The 23784-nt window shown below is 57.3% G+C and overlaps 1 protein-coding gene across 17 annotated transcripts; it reads right to left on the bottom strand.

Moving 5' to 3' along the window:
• Positions 1-499: 499 nt before the first annotated feature.
• Psen2 (presenilin 2) lies at positions 500-22693 on the bottom strand. 17 transcript variants are annotated; one of them, XM_087194256.1, is made up of 12 exons: positions 22622-22693; positions 22220-22353; positions 13591-13755; positions 11641-11855; positions 10932-11121; positions 9206-9273; positions 8307-8527; positions 7641-7739; positions 4677-4760; positions 4243-4344; positions 1965-2083; positions 500-1169 (listed from the first exon to the last, which is right to left on the bottom strand). In XM_087194256.1, the coding sequence occupies exons 3-12, from the start codon at positions 13729-13731 to the stop codon at positions 1014-1016; spliced, it is 1395 nt and encodes a 464-aa protein (XP_087050382.1). In that variant the 5' UTR covers positions 13732-13755; positions 22220-22353; positions 22622-22693; the 3' UTR covers positions 500-1013. The 17 variants fall into 17 exon arrangements, 15 of the variants coding, with proteins under 15 accessions (XP_087050382.1, XP_087050386.1, XP_087050383.1 ...); XM_087194260.1 differs by having other exon boundaries at positions 10932-11073; XM_087194257.1 differs by lacking the exon at positions 22622-22693 and adding an exon at positions 18205-21208 and having other exon boundaries at positions 22220-22468.
• Between the last annotated feature and the right edge of the window lie 1091 nt (positions 22694-23784).

Genomic DNA, 23784 nt, shown 5'->3' with positions numbered 1-23784 from the left:
CACTTGCATCTGAACAACAAACACACACCTGCATCTTCTCAGCAGTGCCAGGAAGAGAGAAGTCCGCTCCGCGTGTCACAGGCCTGGGTCCCCACCAGAGCCGTCCCGACGGGCACCCGTGTCTGCTGTCAGCCGAAGGGCAGAGCCTCCCTGTCCTCTCCTCTCCACCGTGCCCGGGTGACGCCAGAGGGGAGCAGCTTTCTCAGTGGGTTCCTGCTGGGGACCGACCTGGCCTGAAGGACTGCTTGGGATCACCTTGCGCTGCGGGACTGAGGCCGGGACCTGCTCCGCTCGGGCCCCAGCCCGCACCACCGAGCCCTGGCCATGAAGCCTCCCAGCCACACTCCACTCCGCTCAGCCTAGGAGGCTGTGACTGAAGAAATGAGGGAGGCCGGTGGGAGCTTCTCCCCTTCCCCTCCCGTGCCCAGGGCACACATTCCCAGGAGAGCCTGGGAGTCCCAGGGAGCGCACACCCGGACAGACAGAGCCACTGCCAGCATCGCGACTGGAGGCATCGATTTATTGATGTTCACAGGAAGCCACGTCCCAGCAGGAAGGAAGTACAGGACTCAGTTTCTACAGGTAATAAAATAACAAGGACACCACAGAGAAAGCACTGGGCCCGCGCCTGACGGGGACCTGGCTTTTGTTCTCGGCCAGAGCGAGCCGGTGCCTGGGGCTTTTCCCTCCTGTGCCCTTGAGGTTTCCAGTCCTTGACAGGAGGGGGACAGGCGTCCTGCTCCAGGCCCCCACACCATGCGACCTTCCCAGTTCACAAGGATGAGCTTGCTGTGTCCTGTCAGTGACACAAGGCGCACACGCGAGTGAGGCAGAGTCTGGTGGCAGAACAGCTAGCACCAAAAGCGGCTTCTACTTCCTCGTCACGAAGTAAACACAGTATCTTTTTATCTTTTTAAGGAAAGAAAAGTCTTAAAAATATATGGCACTAGAGTGTAAAACTATACAGCTGCGTCCCGTGAGGCTGTCCCAGGCTGCGGCCGGGCCCCAGCCTGTCAGATGTAGAGCTGGTGGGAGGCCAGGGTGTCCATGAAGGGGCGCACCAGGTTGTCGGTGGAGAAGTAGAAGATGAGCCCGAAGGTGATGGAGATGGGCAGCGCGGGCAGCGCTTTCTTGAACACGGCGAGCAGCAGGAGGGTCAGACACAAGCCCTGCAGACACCAAGGGGAGGGACGCCGGTGACCACCGTGTGGACAGGGACGCGTGCTGGCCTGGTCCTGGGCACAGGTCTCGAGGACTGGACTCCTATCTGGTCACTGCTGGGGACAACAGTCCCACAGGACTCCCCAAAGGCACGATGAGAGAAAACGGTCTGAGACACCAGCGAGGATCTCAGTGGGCCACATGAAGGGAACCACTGGTGCAGTGTGACCTGTCCCCTCGTGGGCCTGGCTGCCCCTGCCCCAGGCATCCAGGGTGAGGACAGGGAGCCAGAATGCCTTCCTGACCTTGAGGCCAGTGGAGGGGAGGCGTCTGGGGCCCACGATGCCCTCCCTGACACACATGGGGCACCAGCCTTCACCACGAGCCCTGCGTGACATCCTGGTGCTCCAGCGAGTGCGTCCTGTGCACGAGACTCCGCCTCTTCTCTCATCTAAATGGAAGCCTCTGCACGGTGACAGCTTAGGATGGCCCCTCCCCAGGACTGCATTGGGCCAGATGGCACTGCCAGACCCACTCGAGCCCCGGCAGGCTCCTGGGCTCAGCGCCTGCACACCCCGTGGCCTGAAGAGGATCAGCAGCTCCGGAACGGGAGCGGCGTCCTCCCTGGGCTAGCTCTGTGCCTGTGGCCCTTAAACCGCTTCCCCTCTGCAAATCTCAAGAGTCACAGAAGCAGGCACCAGGTGTCACAGGACAAACCCACAAAGCCTCAGCCGGGCCCCGGCACCGAGGTCCCCTCAGAGGGAAGACAGCAGCTGGAGACCCCCAGGGGACCCCACACTCACGATGAGGATGGCGACGAAGCAGGCGAGGGTGGTGTTCCAGTCCCCACTGCCCGCGGCTGCCGCCTTGCCCACCAGCACGCTGTAGAAGATGAAATCACCCAGGCCGAGCTTCACACCCCCTGTGGGGAGGCAGAGGCCCGGGGTCAGTCCCGGAGCCAACAGGAAGCGGGGAGAAAACAGGAGGCGAAGGACAGGGGACACCACCAAGGAAGCCCGGCCAAGGGGGCCCCTGGGCCTGGGACTCAAGCAGCAGCCACACCCACGGGGGCACAGGTAGGCAGCTCTGAAAGGCAGCCACAAGGGGAGGTGGGGACCCAGGCCTGGGTCACCTAGGACCTGGGCGAGAAGCCCCGGCCACTCTGCAGTTCAGGAGGAGCCGGCGCCACGTGCTCAGCGGGGAGCAAATAAACACACGCTGCCAGCCAGCGGGCGCGTGTGGCCCAGGCCAAGGTGAACTGCAGGCACTTAGGAGGTGCGGTTTCACTCCCTGCAAGGACTCGGATAATAATGGGACGGGGCCTTCTGGAGGCTGTTTCCCCATAAAATAAGAAAAATGTCACTGGGGATTAGTTCGCCCATTATTGGTAGGGAAGCTGAGGTCTCGAAGGCCTTCCGGTTCGGTTTATGGAGAGCAGCGGCCCTGAAGAAAGAGGACGCTGTGGTGCCGGGCAGATCACCAGACCCCCGCGCCCGCCCGCTGCCCCAGCCCCCACTTGCTCTTTCCTCTTCCCACCACGCTTCCCTTGCGGTCCGGACCAGGCCACACTGCGAATCCAGAGGCACCAGGGGCTCCGGTCAAGCCCCCACAGGGACACTGGCAGCCCCCGGGGCCTCTGTCTGTCCCTGTGCCCTCCGGGTCCTCCTCAGGGTCCTCTCCCAGCACCCTCCCCTCTATCTGTGAAACTGCCGGCTGTTCCTCTTGGGCCGCAGCCTGGACAACATGGACCCAGGGTCGGCTCCTCCTCCTGTACTTGGCTGACTCTTGGTGACCCAGGTCCACTGGGGTGTCCTGCAGGGCCTCGGTCCTCCCCAGCTGGTGAGGGAGCCGCTGGCTCCAAGTCCCCACACCAACAAAGGCTCTGTCCCGTCTGCTCTCAGCTCTTCTCACCAAGGGACAGGGGAAGAGTCCAGGCCCAGAAAGTGGCTCTGCTCACAGGTTCCCCACCAGCACCAGGGAAGAACCCTGAGGTCTGGCGGTGGCCTCCCGACAGCCTGTCCCACAGCCGTGGCCCGGCCGCGCCACCCAGCCAGGGAGCCCAACTCATTCAAGCAAGCTCTTGGCTGCCCAGATTTGTGGGCAGCTGGCCAGGGGCGCAGAGTCCTGCAGACGCCCAGGGTCTGTGGCTGATGGGGGACGGGGGGATGCGCCCTTCCACATCCGGTCTCTGTGGACCGAGCTTGGCACACAGGCGGCGCTGGGAGGACGCCTTCCCTATCTGTGCCCGGCAGACCGGGTGGACCTTCTTGCCCACAGGACGAGGACAACATCTGATGGGTGACGACCAGGGGTCTCTAGGGGGTGTAGCCCCGCTCCTGAGGTCCACCTGAGCCCCCTCCTCCACCTGGAGGCCCAGGGCCCGGCAGCTCCCTCTGCCTTTGCTTCTCAGGCTCTGCTCCTAGGGGTGCTGCAGCCTGTGTCTAGTGTCCCCCAAAGCCTCATGGGCATGAGGTGGAGCTTTCTCAGAGGTGGCTGCATCTGGAGTGTGTGACTGAAGCAGGGCGCAGTGCTAGGCCTGAGGGCACTAGGATTAAGGGCGTGAGTGCTGCCCGCCTAACCAGCTGAATAAGGTGGAAGGGGCAGCTTCTGCTGTCTTCTATCGCCATCAACTGTTGGCCCTGGGCCACGTGTGCCCCTGCCTTGGAGCCAGCCGATTATGGACTGAAACCTCTAAAAACTGTGAGCTAAATAAACCTTTCCTCCTTTGAGTGTCAGGTATTTTGTCTCAGCAACGAGAGAAAAGTGACTAACACAGCAGGAGATGCCCCGCCACCTCCAGTGCTCAGCCAGAACTCACGGACTTGGGACACTGGCTAAGCCCTCTGAGCAGGCAGGAGCCCCATCCCCCACTCTCCTGGAGCCCCCCAGTCTCCTTTATGTCCTCAGTGCAGTCTCAGTGTTGAAGAGGCCCAGCCTAGCACCAGCTGGCTCTGCTGGGTCCCCCTCAGGATTCAGAAAGTCACCTCTGCCGGAAACGCTTCTCCCCTTGCTGCTCCTCCACCCAGACTTCGGGGAGCCCCACCCTACCCCGCAGCACACCACCCGAACGTGGCACCTTACTTTCCTCCTCTTCCTCCAGCTCCTCCCCAGGGTAGCCGGGCAGAGAGGGCTCAAAGACATCAGGGTACGAGGGCTCCCCAAAACTGTCGTAGGAGTCTTCTTCTGGGAGTCCAGGAAGAGCAGGCCACCGTCAGCACCGCGAGGAGGGGGCGAGGGAGAGACAGAAGCTGTTCAGAGGGCTCCCCAGGAACAGGGAGGCTCCCACCCAGCATGGCTGCCAGACCCCAAGGCAACCCCGGTCCCCAGCCACCAGACCCCAGGCAGAGATGAACCAGGCCAGGGCAGGGGGACTGTCAGCCTCGCCCGGTCCACACCAGTTCCTAGGAGGGCTGGCTTTCAGGGAACACAGCCTCTGCCTCTCAGAGAGACCAGGGCAAGCGGGGTGCAGGGGGAAGGTGACCCCGGTGATGACAGGCTGTCACCCCGATACTCACCCATCTCCGGGTCGTAGGGGAGCTGCAGGGCTCCCTGCGAGGGCGGGTCCAGCTTTGCCATGCCCACTGTCCACACCATGGCGGCTGGGGAAGGAGACGGGGTGACACTTGGAGCTGCCCGTGGGACCCCACCCGTGGTACTGGTTCACGGTCCATCCTAGGGGCCGCTGCAGGAGGGGTCCGGGCAGAGGCAGACAGCACCATTCTTTTTTTACCCTCCTCATAAATCAGTACAGCAGATGATGATAATAAGAGTGAGCCGTTTGGTGAAAAAATGGTGATTCAAAAATTCTGGTTAAAAACACACACAAGGTACCACCTTATCCATTTTTGTTCTGCTTTGTTTTGTGGTACAGGGGATTGAACCCAGGGAGTGCTGAGCTACACACATGGCCCTTTTTATTTTATTTTATTTTTGAGATGAGGTCCCGGTAAATTGCCCAAGGTAGAACTGCAATCCTCCTGCCTGCCTCAGCAGCAGCTGCAATTATAGCCATGTTACCACCAAGCCCAGCCATTTGAACCATTTTTAAGTGTGCAGTTCACTAGTACTCGGTGTATGCACACTGCCATGTAAAGATCACACTTTTCCATCCTGCAAAACTGAAACTCAGTACCCATTAAAGGTAGCAAATCTGTATCCAAAAAAAGATAGAAAAAACTCCTAAAATTCATAAGGGATCACAAGAGACCGAGACTAGCCAAACATCCTGAGTTTTAAAAAATGCCAGCAACACCACAATACCTGACTTCAAAACACACTACAAAGCCATAGTAAATAGGATGGTAACGGCATGAGATCGACACACACCAGCAGAGCAGAAGAGCGAGCAAGGAAGGAATCTGCCTTCAGAGAGACACAGGTCTCTGACAGAGGGCCCACGAGCACACAGCAGAGAAACGAGTCTCTCCAATAAGGGGTGCTGGCGTCATGGAGAGGAATAAAGCTGGCGCTGCCCCAAACTATACGCAAAAATCAACTCAAAGTGGATCACAGACCTAAGTGAAAAACCTGAAACCATGAAATTACTACAAGAAAACACAAGGACAATACTGCTAGGCACTGCATAAGCCAGTGACCTTTGGGCGGGACTCTAAAGGCACAGGCAACAAAAACAGGAATAGACAAATGGATTTAACAAACTAAGGAGCTTCTGCCCTGCAAGGGAAACAAGCGGAAGAATTAGGAGACAACTTACAGAATAGGAGAAAATGTTAGCAGACCATTGTACAAAGGATTGATAAACAGGATATATAAGGAACTGAAGAAGTTGAACACCAAAGAAGCAAACAATCCAATTGAAAAATGGATGAAAGAACCATGTGGTGTTTCTCCAAAGAAGACACATGAATGGCCAACGAGTACCTGAAGATACGGCTGGTTTCACTCATCATCAGGGAAATGCAACTCAAAACCACCACGCGGGTGTCACCTACCACAGAAAGCATGACCACCACCAAGAGGACAAACTCAGTGAACGCTGGTCACTTACGGTGGGAATACCATGAGTACAGCCACTGTGGGGAAACTGGATGGAGACTCCTGAAAAACTAAAGCATGGGCCAGGGATTTAGCTCAGTGGCACCGCACCTGGCTCAAAAGCGCAAGGTCCTGAGTTTGATCCCCAGTACCAAAAAAAAGACTAAAGCAGAGCTACCACAAGATCCAGCAATCCCACACTGAGTCTATATCCAGAGATGTGATCATCATAACTCAGGGTTATCTGCACTCCTACGGTTATTACGGCACTATTCAAAGTAGCCAGGACACGGCATCAACCCAGGCGCCCTTCAGGATAAAGAATGTGGTGGATGCACACAGTGGAACAGTATTCAGCCATAAAAAGAAATCCTGCCACGTGCAGCAACATGGGTGGAAACGGAGGCCGTGGGTGAAACAAGCCAGATGCAGAAGATGCAGCCGGGGATTTAGCTCAGTGGTTCCGGCACCTGCCTTGCAAGCACGAGATCCTGAGTTTGATGCCCGGTACCAAAAAAGCAGACAGACACCATGCGCTCTCATGCATGTGTGAGCACCAGCAAGTCACTTACAGAAAAGAGGATAGAACAGGGATCACTGGAGGCTGGAAAGGCCAGGGGAAGGGATGGAAAGACATCCAACAAGGGACAGGGACGCATAGGAGAGTGGAGGAATTCCTCCTGGTTCTTCTTTGGCCCAGCAGGGTAACCATCGGTCAAAACAATCGAGATGTACTTCAAAATGACTAGAAGATTACGAAGTTCCAAACACATGAAAATGACTACATTTGAAGGGATGGAAATGCCCTGATTTGATTACAACACGTTTTATATATGCATTGAATTACCATAATGAACCTGAGAAAGATGTACAAATGAGTCCATTAAAAAAAATGTAAAAAAAGAACTTCCTTTGTCCCCCAGGCGGAATGCTCTGTGGGCTGCTTCCACCTCCTGCCGCTGTGAACATGAGTGTGCGGAGTGTCCCCGTGTTACACGTGACACTTCCACGGCCCGCCTGCCTCTCAGCCCAACCCAACCGTGCTGAGCTTTGAGAACAGGACCCCTGGAGCAGGCTCAGAGTGGCCCGACAGCAAGACCACCACCCACCCTGCGAAGTCCCTTTCCCAGGTCACCTTCAGAGCCCGGTCAGAGCAGGGCTGGCCGAGGACTCCGAAGGCCGTGGCTCTGGAGATGAGGTCTGCACCCACTGCAGGCCACTGGACAGGACGAGGAGCAGTCGCGGGGCTGCCCTGCGCCCTCCCATGTCACCGCCCCTCTGACCTTGCCGGCTCCCTCTGTGATGGCTGGGCACAGCTCACCGTGGGTATGGAAGGTGCACTACCCTGGGGGCACCAGGCTGGCTCTTCCTTTGGCCGGGGAAAGAGTCAGCGCCCCCTGTTAGCTCTGAAAGCCACTGCTGGCTCCTCGCCCCCACCCAGGCACGGCTGACCCCACAGCCAGGCAGAGGCACCGGCCACTCACAGGAGTATATGAGGGCGGGAAAGATGGGCTCGTTCCTCTCCTGGGCGGTCTCCACCAGCATCCTCAGCGGCCCTTTGGGACACAGCACAGCCACGAGATCTGGGCAAACAGAGGCATCTTTGTGTGTCAAAAAAGACATTTGTTCCTGAGCAGCCCTGGAGCGGGGAGCCAGCCCGCTATCGCCAGGAGCCCCAGCTGCGGCTCTCAGCATGTGCCCAGATGCTGGGCTGTTTCCGGCCACAGTGTACAGTGTGCACTGCGGGAGCCCAGAGTGGGACCCGCGCTGCAGCAGCCAACAGGAAGTGCTTGGGAGCCAAAGGAGCCTGAAGTGCTTATCCTTGAAACGGGGTAGCAATACTGACAGTGGTGCTAACGGGAGCTAAACAGTAGCTAACATTGCAGGTTGTTTGTGGGCATCAGACCCAGTCACCGTGGGCTGCACTGAGTGACACACAGCTCACTGTGCCCGGCACTCACCAGTGCACACACTCAGCAGCCTGACAGTGATCACGCCTGACTACGGTTTCCTTCTACACCGCGAAGTCCACGGGGCTGGTTTCACGAAAGGGAGTCTCCCAGAGGCCTCCTCAGGATGGGAGGTCCCGGCCTCTGTGCTGCAGGGCAGTGACCATAACTCAGTCCTGCACCCCGCCCCACCCCGCCTACCATACACGGAGATGGCGCCCAGGATGACCCACGCGGACCACTCCGGGAGGTACTTGATGAACACCAGGGCCATGAGGGCACTGATCATGATGAGGTAGGCCTGCTGCAGCACCAGGGGGCCCTTCCAGTGGATGCACACCATGCCCACTGCCCCGAAGTTCCACACAGTCAGGAAGAGCGTGGGGTAGTCCATGGCCACGTTGTAGGTCTTGAGCACTTCCCTGTGGGCCGAGGCGGAGGCGTGGGAGGTCAGTGGGAATGTCCCAGCCCGAACTGTTTCGCAGCCTCTGCTTTTTAGCTGTGAATCCCAACCCAAGTTTTCCAATCAGTCTCTGCCTGTGGCCCCTTTTTGTGCGCCTACAATGCCACTGGAAATGTTTTCTAAAACCAGGTGGGGGGTAAACCGAAGGTGCATGCTGGGGAGGTTCACTGCAACTGCCCCAGGGCCTCCTGCAAGACTCTGTGCCCAGGGGAAAGTCCTCGGCAGTTTCCCTCCTGCCCCTCCAGCCTCTTCGGGCTCCTGGCCCAGGATGAGATCCCAAATGAAAAGGCAATAGGGCAGGAGTTTTCCCCACAAGCCAGGATGTTCCCAGGCCTGGCCCGAGAAGGCAGTGTGATTTGAGAGCGGGTTCCATACCCCCAACACCCCGTGCTCAGGGTCCACAGACAGTGTCTTCCACGGTGGCGCTGAGTTTCACATCAGGGGCCAGGACAGATGCGTGGCCCACTTCAGACCGCCCGCCCCAACCCGTCTCAAGGACCGGTGCAGGGGGCCTGGAGGCCTGGGCTCTGGGAGCAGCTGACACTGGGCTCAGTGGCCGCCCTTCCCTGCCGAGGTCCCTCATAGCCACTCACAGGAGAGGGGCCCAGGAACCCTGATGCTCTCAGGCACCACTCACCCGAGGTAGATGTAGGTGAACAGGAACAGCAACATCAGGGAGGACATGATCAGCCAGCCGTGGATGAACTGGACAACAGAAACAGGAGGCTGTCACCAGGCCCCAGGCCCCAGGACTGCGGCTCCAGCCTGAGTGTCTTCTGACCACAGGAGAGGCGTCGGGTGGCCACTTACAGATAAGGAGGACCCAGACACTCGAGGGGCTCTCTCCCCCCGGCCCCCGCAATGGTCTGAAAGCATCGAGACCCCTGCAGGGCTCCTGACCCTGGCCTTGTGCCCTGCCCCCCAGCCCGTTCACTTAGTGCTCAGGGTAGCTCCTAGGGGCCAGCAGCAACAGTGCAGCACCATTGATTTGCTAGTTCGTCCATTCAAGGCTCTGGAGAGAGAGTTAGCAAAGGGTCTGCCAGGAGCAGTTCCGGGGGGGGGAAACAGACAATGCCCCAGCAGGTGGTGATGTGGCAGGACAACTCACTGAGGTGCTACTTCAGAGTGAGCGGTCAGGACAGGCCTCCCGAGGGCTGCATCTCATAGAGACTACTCAGGAAGTCCCCTCCCACCCAAGGGTCTACAGAAAGACCTGTCCCCCTCCCTGGCCAAGCATGGATGGGTCAAGGTCAAGGGTGGGCTGCTGGCCAGCCTCCTGGGGCAGTGTGCTGACCCCTCTGAGGACTGACCCACCAGTCTCCAGCTTGGGCACCGGGACGCCAGCCGGGACTCGGTCCCTGGAGCAAAAGTGGCCACTGAGGCTGGGCAGCAGAGGGGAAGGGGCTCCACTGCAGCTGGACAGTGCTCCCCTTCCTCACCCTGCCCACCCTGCCCCAAGGGGCCACTGTCAGGCCCCACCTGTGTCACAGACTCTCCCAGTGAGCCTTCCCCGAGAGGCTGGACCAGCCACCTGACCCCTGCCGACCAGGGCAGGGCAGGGCCAGCTCCGCCATCCCCGAGCTATTTCTAGCTGTCTGCAAGTGTGAACCTCCTGCTTCAGACAAGCTGCCTTGCTCCCTGCGCCTCCCTTGCCTCCCTGTCCCTTCCACACTGAAGCCCGGCCTCACTCAGGGAACGCATGGCCTACTCCCTCCCTGCAACCCCTGGCCTGGAACTCTGCCTTCTCCCTGCTCACGAACAGCAGCTACCCAGACAAACAGCCCTGCGCCACACTGCTGAGCACTGCCAGTAGGAAGCACCTGGCTTCACTTCCTTCAGTCCTCAGGGTTTCAAAGCCTTCAGCCCGGGGCCACTCTCCATAAGCTGGGGGCGTCTTCGGGGACAGATGATGCCCATGACCCAGCCTCAGCTCCTCCACTGCTCCCTGGGCAGCTGGGGGCAAGGCCGACCCAACACCCCCAGGCAGGGAGATCTCAGCACAGCATCTGAACAGCCCTGTCCAGAAGGGGAAGGGAAAACTAAAAACCAACCTGGAGGGGAAGAACTGAGGTGAAGGGAGCCTGAGATAGAACCCAGAAGAAGTCAAATTAAGGCAACCTCTCCCTGGGACAAGCGACGTGTGGAACATAGCAATGGGCGGCTAGGACATGGGGCCAAGAGGCAGGCTGGAGACACAGCATTAGGCTGTCCACCCCGGGGGCAGAGGAGGGTGAGAATAAGTACCCAACTCCGCCTATTTTGCAGACAACCCCACTAGTTTTTTCTGAGGCACTGCTTCTAGGCAGGGGCCCTGGCGAGCGCCACACGGAGGAAGGAGAGGCAGGCGAGGGCTGCAGCCGCACCTTGTAGCAGCGGTACTTGTACAGCACCACCAGGAAGATGGTCATGACCACGATGACGCTGATCATGATGAGCGTGTTCAGCAAGGAGTTGAGGAGGCGCTGGCCCACAGAGGGCGTGTCCTCGGTGAAGGGCGTGTAGATGCTGAGAAGGTCCAGAGAGGGGTCACAGGGCCTGCAGCTCCGAAACACCCTTCCCCGAGGGACCCTCAGTCCCATCTTGGCGCCCCCTGGCGCCCCCCCCCCCCCCGACCTGGCCCGGCTCTGGCGCTGGCTGGGCCTGGTGACGCACAGCACCATCCCGTGAGCGGCCCAGGCTTCTGGTCCTGCCCTGGCCAGGACGTGGCTCACAGCCTGTGGGGCACAGACTGGAAGGACTCTCAAGGCCTCCCCTTCCCACCTGCGTTAACCTCTCCCACCCGGGCACCTCTCTGCCCACTCTGCTTCTCATGGGCCCTACCGGCTGGGCGGCGCCCCACGCCCACTTCTCCATCAGCCACCATGCCTAGGACTCCCCACCCAGTGGAGCCCCGTAAGCTCAGGAAGCCGTAAGCTCAGGCAAGCCGCACAGCCAGGAGGCAGGGTCAGGGCGAGACGCCGGGCCTCCCTTTGTCCCTGTCGGGAGCTGCAGCTGCAGGTGTTGTGGCGGAGGCTGCCGCCCCCCAGGCCCGTTCCCCCGCCCCCCACCCGGTTGCCCAGGCCCCCCACTCACAGCTGCCCGTTCTTCTCCGTGTAGAAGCGCACGGACTTGATGGTGGCCACCACCACGACCATGCACAGCGTGACGGGCACAAACAGCATGATCACGTGCTTCGCCCCGTACTTCAGGGTCAGCTCCTCCTCCAGGCCTGGGGGCCGCCCGGGCACCCCACTGCAGATGTAGCGGTCAGGGTCGTCCTCGCAGTCTTCCTCACTCTCCTGGCTCCTCTGTGGGAAACCACGTGGTAAGGGCCACAGCCAGGCCCACGGCCATCTACCGGGCAGCGCACCGATCCGGGAAACCAGAAGGGAGCTGCTGCTTGCTAGAGCTAAGAACCACTGTCCAAGCTGTAGTGTGGATCGGGAGATACTGGCATTTTAGGACCTAGGGAAAGCTTAGGAGGGCAAGATGCAGAGTCCAGTCACTACAAAGGGAGGAGAAGGCGGGCGCATCTCAGGCCCACGACTCTCACGGATCTGGAGGACATCAAAGGACCTTTCTCCCTCCTAAGAGCAGGGACACAGGTTCCACTCAGTTCTGTTCACATAGCTTCCTGAGCTGGGAGGGACAGCTGGGTCGGTGGTAGGAGGACAACAGACCAAACCTTCAGTTGACAACCCACTAACCGAACACAGGGCATTCTCCCAGACTGTAAATAAGACTTGGGAACTGGCAGCAGGAGAAATTACTTTGAACTTTCTGCCTCCTGAAATGAAGCAAGTAAATTTGTAGCTCTGAACTCGAGGCTGAGTGGGCACCAGGCATCAGGAGCACCCAGCTGTGTGCGGGCAGGAAAGCACCAGGGGGCGAGGGAGCAGCACGGGAGGGAGGACAGCAGTGAGGCATACGCGGGCTGTCGGGAGCTGTGCTGCTGCAGGGACTCGCTTTGGAACCCTGGCAACTCAGGGTCACTGGGTGCCTTGTTAGCAGCCAAATGAAATGAAGATTTTTTAAAAGCCACTGCTTCAGTACGGGTTCTTTGCCGAGACAGTTCCAGGCTAGGGGTCAGCTGAGAAAGTTAATGGGCAGGAACCAAAATAACAAAATGCACGAGCACTCCTGGAGATAAAAGAAGACAGGAGCAAGAAAGGGCTGGGCAGTGACCTTGAACTAGTGGGGTTTCACGGGGACTCAGCGGACAGCAGGCTCTGCTCATGGAGAATGTAGAAAAATGAATTCAGATTTCAGCAACAGGGATGAAGGCTAGCCAAAGAGGGAGTCCACACGGAGTTTTCTAACTACTGTAACAAGCAAAGCGGAGACAGGGAGCAGGAAGATTCGGATGCTGTGCTGACCGACAGGGAGGGAGATGGCACCGCTGACTGGCTCTCCTCCTGGGCACATGTGCCTGGCCAGCCACCCGCATGCCTTTCCCTTCCGCTAGCTTTTCCTCCTGTCACCCTACAGTGCCCGTTTCACCTATCCCAGCATCCAGGCATCCACGGGCACTCGTATCACCATGGAAACTGGCTGGCACTAACTAGAAAGGTAAACCTGAGGCTGGGCTCACTGCAGAGCGGACTTGACTCATGGGCAGTCTACTCAGAAAGCCCTCGAGGGTGGAAGACCTGCCCGGAGGATGGTCCAACCCTTTGCTGAGCCCCTTTTCCTCCCCCGTCAGAGAAGGTCCGGTTTTCATCCACGCAGTGGCTCCCATCAGGTGGCAAACACCTGAGGTAAATCAACTGACCCAGGGAAAGAGCTTATTTCTAGCTATAGTTTTGGAGGGGCCACTTCATGACCGACGGGCCCTACTGCTCCAGGACTGTGCAGCCAGGTCATGAAAGGGGAGAGGAAAGGGTAGGGCCCCATGTCCCCTTCAAGAGACCCCCAGGGACCTGCAGACCCCTCTGGGCCGATCCCATAAAGGCTCTACCACCTCCAGACACACGGGCCTATGGGGACAGGGAGAGCCAACCTGAGCCGCACTCAGAGCACAGCCCGCCCGCAGGTGCCACCTACCCACTGGGCAGCGCTGTCCCCGTCCTCCTCGCCCTGCTGGCCCTCCTGGCAGGAGCGCGGTAAGGGGCTCTCGGCTGACATCAGGGATGTCCGCTCATCGCACACTTCTTCCTCGCTGTCAGAGGCCATGAACGTGAGCATGACCTTGCTCGGGAGGCGGCGTACCTGCAAAGGAGCACAGGGACCCTGCTGCTGTCCAGGGAAGGCCAGGGAGGGCTGCAAAGAGCTTGAAGACCCGGACACAGGTCCTGCCTCCGCAAGCTTCAGAGGCACAGGCATCAAAGGCCTGCTGTAAAGCAGGGGTCCCTATGAGCTACCCTGGAGGCTGGGGTAGCCTGAGACTTGTGCCATCCAACCAGAAAAGTCAGAGCCACCCTGAACTGTCGGCACGTGTCAGCATGTTCACTCACTCATCCACAAATATCTATGGAGGGATTACTGTGTGTCAGAGACCGCGCTAGGCTCGAGGGAGAGAAAGGTGAGTAAGGAATGCCCCCGTCCTGTTAAAGATGAAGCAGCATCCCTGTGACAGGTAAGGTAGCCCAGGTGTTGGTCAACAGGCACAGAAACACAATCTCAGGGAGTAGGGCTGTTCCCCGAGAAGGTGACATTTGCTGGAGATGGGCAGAGGGCAGAGGCTGGGCCAGGGCTGCAGAGGGGTGGAGGGTCCCACGTGCAACACTGAGGTGGCCTACGTCATCTCAAGGACGCCTGAGCGATCTGTGGTTGCAGGGCTCATTTTGGCCACTGACTGCAAAGCAGTGGAACAGATCCACGGGTGAGCAGGGCACCTGATGTGGGTGTAAAACGACACCTAGGGTGGCAGCCATGCTGGACTAAGACGGGGGAAAAGGAGACGCAAGTTTCTGGGGGAAGACCATGGCTGCCACTCTTTTTGGAGAGAGCTACCCTGGCTGGCCTGGGTTATTTCTAGGGACTTTAACTCTATCCCACAGTGAAAGCCACTGCCCCAAAGCAAAAGGCGCTGGATTTCCAAATGAGTCAGCTCCTCAGCCTATGAACCTTCCACAAAGGGCCTCAGACAGGAGTAAGAACAATGCCGAGCAAAGTAAGATGGGCACCAGGAAGTGGGTTTGAGGGACCAGACACCTCTGGAGGTTAGAGGAGAGGATCTGCCAGCCAGGAGGACTGGATGCTCCATCTCAAGGACAGGAAGTGGCCTCAAATGTTAGGAACATTTACCAAGCAAATGCTAACATCTGAAGGAGGTGGGTCATCCTGGAAAGAGGTAACCACTGAGGCTAGCGAATGAGATGGGAACATACGGGGCCTATCCCGACAATGGTGAGCAATCTGGTGTGGAACATCCCCGGGAGGGGCTGGGGCCTCGTGGAGGAGCAGGTGCTTAGCTGAGCAGAGAGGGCGCCCCGGTTTCCCGCAGGAGGCTGTGGAAGAAGTGCACTGTGTCACAACAGTGACAGCCACTCCCTGGGAAAATGTGGGCGCCCCTCACCCTTTCACTTGGACTCCCCAAGACCAGGCTCAGCCCAGGGCCACAGGAGGCTGGGAACGAGCAGCCTACTCACCAGAGCCCAGGGTGAGGGCACATGGCTTGCCGTGAGACCCAGGAAGCTCTTAGCCTCAGGTCCCTCCTCTGCAAATGAGAGGAAGCAGCAGGCCGGGGTCCAGGAGAGGCAGTGTCAGAGGCCTGGCCTCTGTGAACGCATCCTAAATGAGCACCTGGTCACCAGCTCCTACGAAGACAGTGACCAGGGCCAGAGGGGGAGCTGTGAACAGTACTTGCTTAGCCCAAGCAAGGCTCTAGGTTGTTCCCCATCACCACAAAATAAAAGGGGGCTGCAATTCTTTCAAGCTAAATTGTAATCCCATTTGGAAGAGCACCGTAGATAGGGTATGAAGCCACGGCAGTTTCTGCCTCTCATTAGCCCGCAGTGCTGTTTGTTCTGGGTGTAAGTTCATCGGTGTCCATCTCCCTCCTGTGCTCCCCACGCCTCTGGGTGCCTGTGATTTATCTCTGGGGTCACTGGACGGGGTGGGGCAGATCTGGGTCCTCGTATCTGAAGTCTCACGGACTGCAGCCCCACCCCACCCCAGGACGGTCAAGTTCGCCCTTCAAACCTGAAGGACTACAGTGTCCCCATCAGAGGCAGCCCCTTCTAGACTCCCACGTAGCAACTTCCCAGAGAAGTGGATAAACAGAGAGCAAGGCCGCTAACAGGAAGGACCGAGGCCCAAACACGAAGGACAGTGGGCACAGAACGGCAGGGCACCTGGGACCGTGTCCCCATTCAGCAGCAACAGCTAACAAGACGCTTCCCAGAAAGCACTCCTGCCTCAGTTTCCCTGCCAGCGGTGAAGGACGCACGGGAGGGCGACACGGCACTGGTCATCGGTGACCACTGCCACTGTCATTCACCCTCACTGGCCCGTTACACGAGCCTGCACTCAGGACCTGACAGCCCTTGGGGCAGGAACACTAGGAATCCCACAGATCCGCCCATCACCCACGAAGCAGGACTCACACACATGGCTTCCTCACCAGAAACACCCTGCTGCCCGGGCAGACTCCTCCTTCCCACTCCTGAAGAACCCAAAAGCCTCCCAGCTGGGGCCAGGACAGGGAGGGCAGGAGGGCAAGGGCACCACGGGATTGCAGCCCGCCAGCCTGCTGGGCATGGGGCGACAGGAGGGAGGACCTCGCTGAGTTCCCAGTGTGGGAAACACGGGGTCCCTCAGGGTCACGGTCTTCCCCGGGGTTGGGCACTGAGGGGCTATGGTGGGCACCACCTGTGGAGCCCTTAGCAGGCACCGAGCACAAGAACTTCAGCCGCGTGCGACTGTTCTCTTGTTTTACAGATGCGGAAACAAAGGTTTAAAAAGAAATCAAACTTTTTTTGGTGGTGGTGCTGAGGACCCAACTCAGGGCCTTGGGTACACGGGTTCCATCCTCAGCACTGCAAAAAATAGAAGTAACCAATTTGAGGTTACCCTTGGGCCTAGATATTCCTTTTCCAGCTCCTGAACACTATGCTAGGTTGTGTGTGTGTGTGTGTGTGTGTGTGTGTGTGTGTGTGTGTGCGCGTGTATTTTTTTTTTTTCTTTGTTGCCAGGGATTGAACTCAGGTCCTTATGCTTGCAGGGCAGGCAGCGGAATCAGAGCTAAATCCCCAGCCCTAGGTTGTGTATTAAAAATGCAGAGGGCTGGGCATGGTGATGTACACCTGTAATCCCAGGACCCAGGAGGCTGAGGCAGGAGGATCGCCCCCGGGGAGAGTTCAAGGCCAGCCCCTGAACTACTTAGCAAGACCCTGTCTCCAAAAAAACCAAAACAAAAAACAGAATGCAGATCCCTGAGCTCCAGGATCTGCATTTGACAAGGTCCCTAAGGATTCTGCTGTGTGGGGCCGCCCAGGCCGCACCCTTGCTCTGAGGCAAGACATCCTCAATGCTCCATTGCCAGGCACCCCGGAGCCAGGCACCCCGAGGCTGCTGGAGAGGGGAGTGAAAGGATGAACAGCCCTCTCCCCTGAGCACTCAGCTCAGATGGCAGCTGAGGAGGAGGAAGAGGTGAAGATTCTGAGTAGCAAGGCTCTTGAGCTAAAAAAAAGTCCCCAAACAATGCCCGCTATGATGAAGCAGGTAGAGGACCTGACTGAAAGCACAAAATCAAAACCTGAAGCCAGTCATCCCTTCTGATCCCAAAATGCTACTTCTCAGGATCTGTCCTAGAAAACAGTAACAGATTCATGCAAAAATGTGTGTTGCCATTCCCAAACAACTGTGAAAGAAACATGGAAATGGCTGAGATGTTTAACCCTACAGGACAAGAAGGAATCGTCCTTTCTCTGCAGTCTCGCTTCCTGCCATTTTTGGGTACCTGTGGTCAAGTGCAGGCCAGAAGTATTCAGTGGAAAATTCCAGAAAGAAGCGTACTGTAATAAAGCATCATTTGTTGCGGTGTATTGTTGTAATTGTTCTATTTTATTTTATTTTTGGTACCAGGGATTGAACTCGGGACCTTGAACTTGCAAGGCAGGCGGTGGAACCATTGAGCTAAATCCCCAGCCCTGTTCTATTTTATTATTAAACAATAAATGGACATGGACATGCAGGGAAAAGCACACTACATATGAGGTTTGTGTTTTCCATGGCCAGGCACCCTCCAGGGTCTGGGGATGCACCTTGCTCAGTCAAATGGAGGCCCTGGTACATCCATCTGATAGGGACCACAAATTATTTCAAATAGTATTTAACAAGATTAAAAAACCCACAGTGTTAAGTTTAACAGAATATAAAACTTCACATAATCATCTGAATTTTTTTTTAAATGTATGTACACAAAAGAGTTGCAAGAAATACTACAAAATATTAAAGGTGGTTATCTTTGGATTGGGAGGCCTGCAGACGATTTTTACTTTGTACTTTTCAGCATTTCTCAATGATTTTATACTAAAGATGGATTGCATGTTCAGTTTTTTTTAAAGCTACTAATTCTTAAAGGGAAAATCTGAATATCAACTCTCGGTTTTCTTCTACCCCTGACTTTTTTTCCCTGAATGCCCCGTTGGACTGGGGGACAAGTGGATGTCCTCCAGCCACTCTGACATTTCCTCCCCAGCCCCTGCCATTTACCAGGCTCCAGAAGGGCGCTGGGACAGATCCGTTAGCTTCCCTTTAGAATTCCTAAGACCAGGCTCTGCAAGGCTTCTCAGTCGCTACTGAAGCTCGATGGCGCTGAAATCCTCGAGGGAAAAAATCACCAGCCAAATGTGTGCAGTAAACAACCCTGCTGGATGTGTGTCCACATCCCAGGCCCGGTGACGCAAAGGTCTCCCGCTGGAGCCCAAGCCAGCAGGTGGGGCGGGGCCGGGCGCCTCTCAGGCTGATGTGGAATGAATCCTGTCAGCAGCGGCAGCCAGCTCTCCCATGCCACCCTCCTCCCCTGAGGGAGACACAGAGGGGTTGACAGGGACAGCACAACGCAGCTGGCTGAAGGCTGCCTCCGACTAGGAAGCACAAACATTCAGAGAACCTCTGCCTGCCCTCACATAGCTGAATGGGATGGAAAAACACTGGTGGGCCGGCCCTGGGACTGGGACCCTGAGAAGTTCCCCAGCCCGCTGGCGTCAGCAGTTCCCGCCATTATTAGAGACCTGGTGACCCCATTTCCTCGACCTTCCTTCACCGCAGGGGAAAGCAAAGGTTTGACCTTGACACTGAAGGCCAGCTGAGCTGGGTAGGAAATGGATTTAAAATGCTACAGCAAACCCCAGTGCCTCCTGGGAAATGCTGGTCCGAAAGCAAACTGGAAGTGAATGACTGCTTTTGCCACAAACACTTGGAGCTGCAGAGAAACGTCTGAGACTGGGACACCGATTTGCTTTCTCACAGCAGGGCCAACTGAGCAGTGTAGCCCAGCTTCCACAGAGGGTGGCGGTGGTTTTCAGCAGGTCACATCCATGGTCACGGTCATGGCTACTCCCCAGCGCTGCCACGACTCCTGAGCAGTCCCACAGTCTTCCTCTAACTAAGGAAGGCTTGCTGAGGTCAGGGATACCCTGAGAAATCCCACAGCTTCCCGAGCCACCTGTTGCCCAGCCCTGCGCACCATCAGGTACGTGGCCCTCGCTGACCGCCATGGCTCCATCCATTCAGCCCCTATGGTGGCCCTGACCCAGCACTGGCGCATGGCTCTCCCCAGCCCCGGGCGGTGACCTCAGCCTGAGGCGATGATGCCCAAGTCCCAGGCAGTCCCACAGGTATCACTGCCTTCCTCAAACCACAGGCCCCAGGGATCGGGTATGGGGCCTTTGGCACCTTGGCCAGGCTTGTAAAGCTCCATGGCTCCTTCCTACTCAGAAGCCTGAGCTTGGGGCAACTCCTGAAGGAGCCTGGGAAAAAGGCAGTTTGGGGAGAAAGAGGCAGAGGGAGCCCTAGCACACCAGCCCCATGCAGGAGCCAAAGTGTTTCTTATTTTTAAATAAGGGGTTAAAAACAAAGGCTCTGGAGACTAGCAGGGTTGAAGTCACCTCCTTGTGTGACTTGAACCACACACTCTCTGGTGGCACGGCCTGGCCTGGGACCATTTCCTCTTCAGTGAAAAGCCGAACAGGCACATGGCAAAATGACTGTGGCAACTAGAGACACTGTCAAGAGAGCGGGAGTTATGGAGGCTGCTGACTGACGCCCCTTAGAAAGCCGGCGCCTGCGGAGCCACCAGACACAGGACCCAGCTTGGGCCGGGCCGGGCCGGGCCGGGCCCCAGGGAGGGATCCTGTTTCCCTCCGGTCCATCCCACCATTCTAAGGACAGGGCATTGCCACAAGACAAGGTCAAAGTGAGCAAAGACCTTAAAGGCCACCTGGTCAGCGCCCTATTTTACAGTCCAGAAAACTGCAGCCCAGAGGCCTTTATTGTGAAGGTCCCGTGACCAAAAGGTCTTGTCTCCAAATTGCTCAGGGGAGCCGTCCCTGCCTGCTCAGCCCTGTGAGCCTCACACAGGCAGTGGCCAGGCTCTGTCCTGCAGGTCACCGCATCACACATTCCTGTTTGCAAGGCCATGGGCAGGCAGTGTCTACGAGCCCCCAGTCCATGCCACCCAAAGTCTCTCCTGCCCCCCACCTGCCCTCCCTGTGCTGCAGGTCTGTGTGGCACACGGGAAGGGAGGAGCCCACATGTGGCCAGGCATGAGCAGCAGGGTACTGTGTGTCTGTGTGTGACACATCAGAGTACCAGCCTGTGGTGAGCAAAACTGCTCACCTCATGGCCAGAAAGTGAAAGTGAAAGACTCAAAGAGGAAGGGGCCTCCCACTGGCCCTCTTAAAACTTTCCACCCCCACCCCCAATGGCCCAGCTCTGCAGAACAAGCCCTTCCCACCAGGGCCTTCAGGGACACTTCAGAGCAAACCACCGCGTCAGCACACTCACTGAGGGCAACTCTTATCGTTAGCAGAAAACACCAGGATGCTTCATCTACAGCTCTCCCATTTCTGTTAATGGACAAAGATATGCATGTGCCGGGAAAGCAAGGGCTGGGGGAAATAAAAAGTGATTATCTATGAGCTGAGGGCTAACAGATGGCTTTTTAAATTTTTCCTGGCATTTTTAGAATAAACATATATGATTTTTATTATTTAAAAAAAAAAGTAAGTTTCTGGCTGAGGCAGAGCAGAAAATTGAGCACCCTTTAAATTTTTCTTCCTCTGTTACAATTTTAGAAAAGATGAACAGCAACCTACTATCTCAATAAAGAGGCTACCAAACAAACAAAAGACGTGGGCTTTCCTAAGGATAGACCTGAAATTGTTCTTTTCCCCAGACATTCACGAGGCAGTGACAGTGGAGTGACAGTGATCCATCTCCAAGCAGGGCCAACATTTGGTGTACAAGGCCTGAAGCCCTAAGGACCAGAGGGCTGAGGGCCAGTAGCGATTGCTCTCTTGTCCCTAACTCAACAGCGTCCCAAACTCAGGGCAGCAGCTGAAAAGCAGCCCAAGATGTTAGAAACAAGCATGTGACCTAAGCACACGGCTTCGGCTTCTTTAGAAAAAAAAGCGATCATTTTGTCTTCTTCGGGTTTCTCAGGAAGTTGCTCATGGAGACGGCACAGCAACTTTCTGGGCAGCAGGGTGGAGACCTGGGTGTAGGTGAGTACAGAAAGCTTGGGCAAAAACTGAAGAGAGAACACAGACAACACGGCCAGCTCTGTTCCAAGCCTGGGCTCACAGGCACTGAGGCCACATAACTGAGCTGCTTAACCCCACAAGCCTCAGTTTCCCCTTCTGCAAAAGGGTAGTAGTAATTCTTATTCCTGAGGTTCGTGTGATAACTATGTACAAAAGGGCTTTTAACTGTATACAGCCAACTCCTCAGACAAGGTACTCTCATGCAGTTATTAATGCCAGCCTTGGATCGAGGGCACGGCAGCTAAGAGTCTCTCGTGTGGTAACTGCAGTGGGGCAGGGGCAGCCAGCGAGGACTGTGGGAAGGGGTGCCGGGCTGACCACCTGCTCCTGCCATCAGGGCCAGTGGACAGCTGCCTCTGGCCAGGGCTCTGCTTTCTCACACACACAGCAAACAAGTGGACTCCTGACACTCTAACACCAAAGAGCACAGTTTTCCTGCAAAGCCTGAACCAACCTCCACCCCACCCTGCAGGGCCATCTATCCCTGGGCCCCGTCCAGGCCCTGTCCGGAAGCCAATACGTGAATCAGGGTGGCCAGCTCCAGCCTGAACCCGGGACCCCTGACCTCTTTAGCAGCCGGGCTCAGAGCACACAGGGTGAGTTTCTCAGGCTCCCACCTGGCCACCTGCAGGCAGGGGTAACCCGAGGCCTACACACCTGAGGCAGCTTAAGCAGAGCTCTTAATTACGGCCAGAGGCGTGGCGGCCGGCCTAGGGGCTCGGGTGTCTACAGAAGGGACGCCTAACTCGAGGCATCCGTCCTGGAGGCTGGTCTGCAGGTGCTCTAGGAGGGCTGCTCCTCCATCGGCAAATGGGGACGCAGTTACTCTACCACCATCAGTTTGCATCTCTAAAAGGGAACTAAGCCACAGGCAGGGTCATTCATTCAGCTACCAAACGGCTGCGGTGTGGACAGCACAGGCCAGGACACCAGGTTCTAAGCCCGGCTTTGCTATCCCCTACCTGGGCGACCTTGGGCTATGTCACTTTAGCTCTGTGGGCTCAGTTTCTTCATCAGTAAAATGCGGAATGGGGTCCCGCTTCTGTTTTCGGGCTCCTTCAGCCTCCAGCGCTGGAGTCCTGGCGTCTCCGCACAGCTGCAAACCCCAGATAAAACAGCCGTACCGGGCAGCGAGCACAGCCGGCCGCAGGCCCTGCTCCCCTCGGCACCGAGAAGGCGGCGGGCGCCCGCGAGGGTCCGCGCGCCCCCGAGACCACGTGCGCGGCCCCTTGAACCGCGCCCCGCCCACCTCGCCGGGTCACCGCCCGTCCCCGCGCGCGCCCGCGCAGGGTTGAGGCCGCAGCCCGAGCCTGGCGCGCGGAGGTCGCCCCTCCACCCCGGGCCCCGCCGCCCCCCGCGCTCACCTGCCCGGCCCGAGCCCCGCTGCGCCCGGCGCCGCGCAGGCCCCGCCTCGCCCCGCCCCGTGGGCGCCGCCGCGGCCCCGCCGGGATCCCGGGCGCGCGGACGGGAGCGGGGGACGCGCTGCGGGAGCGGAAGGGCCGGGCCTGCGTCGCCTCGCGTCGCGCCGGCGACAGCGTTCACCTGTCGCTGGCTGCGCCGTGGCCTTCCTCCCCCGGGCCGGTCGGGCCTTAGCTTTCTGCGCTCTGTGCTGGGGGTTTGGGGTCCCGTCCTCCTCGCCCCGCGGGCTTTACGGCTTCCGGGGACCCTTCGTGGCCTGGGGTGCGCCAACCAGGGAGAATGTCCCCATCCGCCCGTCCCCTGGGGAGCTTCAGGGCCGCTAGGCGCTCCGGATAAAACTGGACAGGAATAAAATGGTTACCTGACCGACACTTGGACCAGGAGGTTGGGATTTCAGGATTTAGGGTTGAAATTGTCGGTAATTTGACATTGTGTGCGTAGCTTTACTTTTTTCCCCGTTAATTATGGTGAAATTCATATAATGTACATTAAAATGAGCCATTATAAAGTATGCAATTCAGTGCCGTTTAGTGCATTCACAGTGTTGTGCAGTGACCGCCTCTGTCTAGTTCCAAAACGTTTGCATCGCTCCAAAAATAATAAAATAAGGCAGTGGTACCCAGAGATGGTTCTCCCCAACCCCCTGTTAAACACCTTCCTGCATCTGTCTCCATGGACCTAACGCTTCTGGATATCTCATATAAATGGAATTATACAATACGAGTCATTTTGTGTCTGGCTTCTTTGCTTAGCGTGTTTTCAAGGTTCATCTGCACTGTAACATGTGCCCCACTGCATTTCCTTCTCATGACTAATATTCCACCGCGTGCATGCACCACAATTTGCTCATCCCTTCATCCGTTCCAAGGACTTCTGGGCTCTTTTTTGCCTTCTGGCTGCGATGAATAATGGTGCTGTGGATATGCAGGAACGCGTATTTGAGTACTTGTTTTCATTTTTGAGGGGTGCAGACCTAGAAGCTGGATTACTGGGTCACACAAACATACAATGTGCAACTTTTCAAGCCATTGAACAGTTTTCACAGGGGCCAAACCAGTCTGGATTCCCACAGCAAGGTGAGGATTCCGGTCTCTCCACGCCCTCATCA

Source organism: Heterocephalus glaber, unplaced genomic scaffold (genome assembly GCF_053883595.1).
Source record: "Heterocephalus glaber isolate CG9 unplaced genomic scaffold, H.glaber_assembly_v1.0 deba00001600, whole genome shotgun sequence".
Classification (NCBI taxonomy): domain Eukaryota; kingdom Metazoa; phylum Chordata; class Mammalia; order Rodentia; family Bathyergidae; genus Heterocephalus; species Heterocephalus glaber.
Note: the sequence above shows the minus strand (reverse complement) of the source record. Positions and strands in the feature narration are given on the sequence as shown.

What these genes read in the sequence shown, in the direction of transcription:
- Psen2 (XM_087194256.1), bottom strand. Translation starts at nt 13,731, where the DNA reads ATGCTCACGTTCATGGCCTCTGACAGCGAGGAAGAAGTGTGCGATGAG. An exon ending in ACGGAGAAGAACGGGCAGCT is followed by an intron (nt 11,122 to 11,640) that starts GTGAGTGGGGGG and finishes CCCTCGGGGAAG; the next exon opens with GGTGTTTCGGAGCTGCAGGC. An exon ending in GCTTCGTCGCCATCCTCATC is followed by an intron (nt 1,170 to 1,964) that starts GTGAGTGTGGGG and finishes TGGTGTCTGCAG; the next exon opens with GGCTTGTGTCTGACCCTCCT.